This window comes from Colletotrichum abscissum (assembly GCF_030869225.1).
Source record: "Colletotrichum abscissum strain IMI 504890 chromosome Unknown Scaffold_82.1, whole genome shotgun sequence".
NCBI lineage: Eukaryota > Fungi > Ascomycota > Sordariomycetes > Glomerellales > Glomerellaceae > Colletotrichum > Colletotrichum abscissum.
This window is the reverse complement of record NW_026850528.1, coordinates 35,434-37,643: the sequence shown is the minus strand read 5'-3', so window position 1 is coordinate 37,643 and position 2,210 is coordinate 35,434. Positions and strand designations below refer to the sequence as shown.

Genomic DNA, 2,210 nt, shown 5'->3' with positions numbered 1-2,210 from the left:
GATCTGACAGTTGGAAACAGACAAGCCTGGCTGCCAACCTGGGACGTCATCGCCGGCATTTTGGTCTTGGTGGAGGGGTCCCTGGTTAGAATTTTCCATCCCTGGAAAGCTCTCTGACGTTGAGAAAGCCAAGGTTTTGGATTGGGATCGCTTCGCATTGCCAATTCGCATTGCCATCAACTTCCCGACAAGTCAGGCGCCCGTCGCCGAGGACCTTTCTCCACGCCCGACGACAGTCAAGTTCGTGTACGCTTAGGTTCGAACATTTGACTCAGGCTGGCGTCTGTCGGGTACGAAGCGCAACAAGCAGATAATTCACGTCCACAATGAATTCGCCGCCAAACTCATTACGCGAAGAACAACTGAGAGATCTCTTGGTGAAGTCCGCTCGCGGCCCGCCTTCAGACCAAGAACCCCCCGAAAAGCGGCTTAAACTCGGCGGCCCCCCTTCTCCGGCAACCTCAGGCCCGGCCGTCATGTCACCGCCCGGTTCCACCGATACAGCTATCACTGTCGGTTCTCATAATGGCGATGAGTACGACACCGAGAGCTTGACCGACAGTGTGAGAGAGCACATGTACGAGAACCGACTACGATATCACGCCTACCGCGCAGGACGTTATGCATTTCCCAACGATGCTATTGAGCAGGACCGCGACGAGATGAAGCACATCATCAGCATTGAGCTGAGTGGGAGGTACTTCTTTTCCCCTGTCGATGACCTGATGGCAAGAGGCGCCGAAGTCCTGGATCTGGGTATGTGAAAGCTTTTCATGTGAGGCACCATGGTGGTGACGTACTTGAGATCATCGTGGCGAATACCTGCCGCCACGTTATGAACGCTTTCCTCTGCAAGAATCATCACAACGTTGTTCATGATGCCTCGGCAATGAAGAGAACAACGCCAGAATCTTGCGACGTCATCACCGAGCCGTTTGTTTGCATCTTAGGATATGCTGTGAATCGCAGTGAGTTAACACCATTCTTCACAGGAACTGGACCCGGTCACTGGCCTATTGAACGTAAGTTCCAAGTCCTCAAGACGCTTTCATTTGCCGTCATATGATTCACTTTCACACCGTTCTTCTCACACCATTACGATCTCGCTACGTTTATGATAAGCGGTCAAACTTACATGTGACCCCGTAGTCGCCGATATGCATCCCAACTCTACGTTTCTCGGCATCGATTTATCTCCGATTCAGCCAAGTGAAGTGCCTCCCAACTGTCACTTCATGGTCGACGATATTGAACACGAAAATGGATGGGATCTAGACGAAGAGTACTTTGATTTCATCCATCTGCGACATACCCTGCACTCCATTCGCGATCGCAACGATCTCATGCAACGCGCCTATAGGTAAACTCCTCATCTCATTTTCACATCCCCTCCTCAAGCTATCGAACAATACTACCTGAAGACAAGAGACTGAACTCTCGTAGGCACCTCAAGCCTGGTGGTTGGTTTGAAATACAAGAACTCGAGTTCTTTCCTTTGTGCGACGACCAGTCCTGCCCAGACGGAGATGGGTACGGCTTCCGAGTCTTCACGCAGTACCTCGACGCGGGATTAAGAGTGCTTGGATCAGAAATGCATGGAATTCGCGCCGCCGCCGATGAGATGCGGGCCGCTGGTTTCGAGAACGTGGAAGAGGACAGGAGGAAATGTCCCATCGGCGACTGGCCAGCAAGGCCTGAGCTGCGCGAGTGTGGCATATTGATGCGGGAAACCATCTTGGAAGGTCTCAAGGGTCTGGCGACAAGGCCTTTCAGAGCCCTGGGATGGACCGAGATACAGATCGAGATGTTCTTGTTGGACGTACGGTCGCACGTCAAGGAAAGGGACTTCCACTCCTATCTGAACCACAGGACAGTCTATGGAAGAAAACCGCTCGACGCGCCGAAGCCATGAGTGGCAAATTTATGAAGGAAAAGAATCAAGAGCACGAAGCAAGACTGACGACACGAAACGAGCGAGGCGACGAGTACGCATGAGATCACCGATCACCGCATACCGATAAAGGCGACGTAGGGTTTTTTTTTAGATTTGTGTTTTTGATTTTCCTGGGATTGGACGCCTCCTTTCCCACATTGGATGTGCTTCGGTGTCACTGGGGCATTGCATCAAAGGGTTCAGCCGGCGGGCTGGCATCATTATCATCATCATCATCATCAAAACAACGGCACTGCATCGGTTTGGAGATCTCTCG

The 2,210-nt window shown here is 51.9% G+C and overlaps 1 protein-coding gene across 1 annotated transcript; it reads left to right on the top strand.

Moving 5' to 3' along the window:
- Window positions 1-326: 326 nt before the first annotated feature.
- On the top strand, window positions 327-1,912 carry CABS01_16112 (methyltransferase domain-containing protein; the record flags this gene model as incomplete). Its single annotated transcript, XM_060549444.1, has 4 exons — window positions 327-756; window positions 993-1,022; window positions 1,150-1,360; window positions 1,444-1,912. 4 exons carry the CDS (start codon window positions 327-329, stop codon window positions 1,910-1,912), a joined length of 1,140 nt encoding a protein of 379 aa, XP_060390166.1.
- Between the last annotated feature and the right edge of the window lie 298 nt (window positions 1,913-2,210).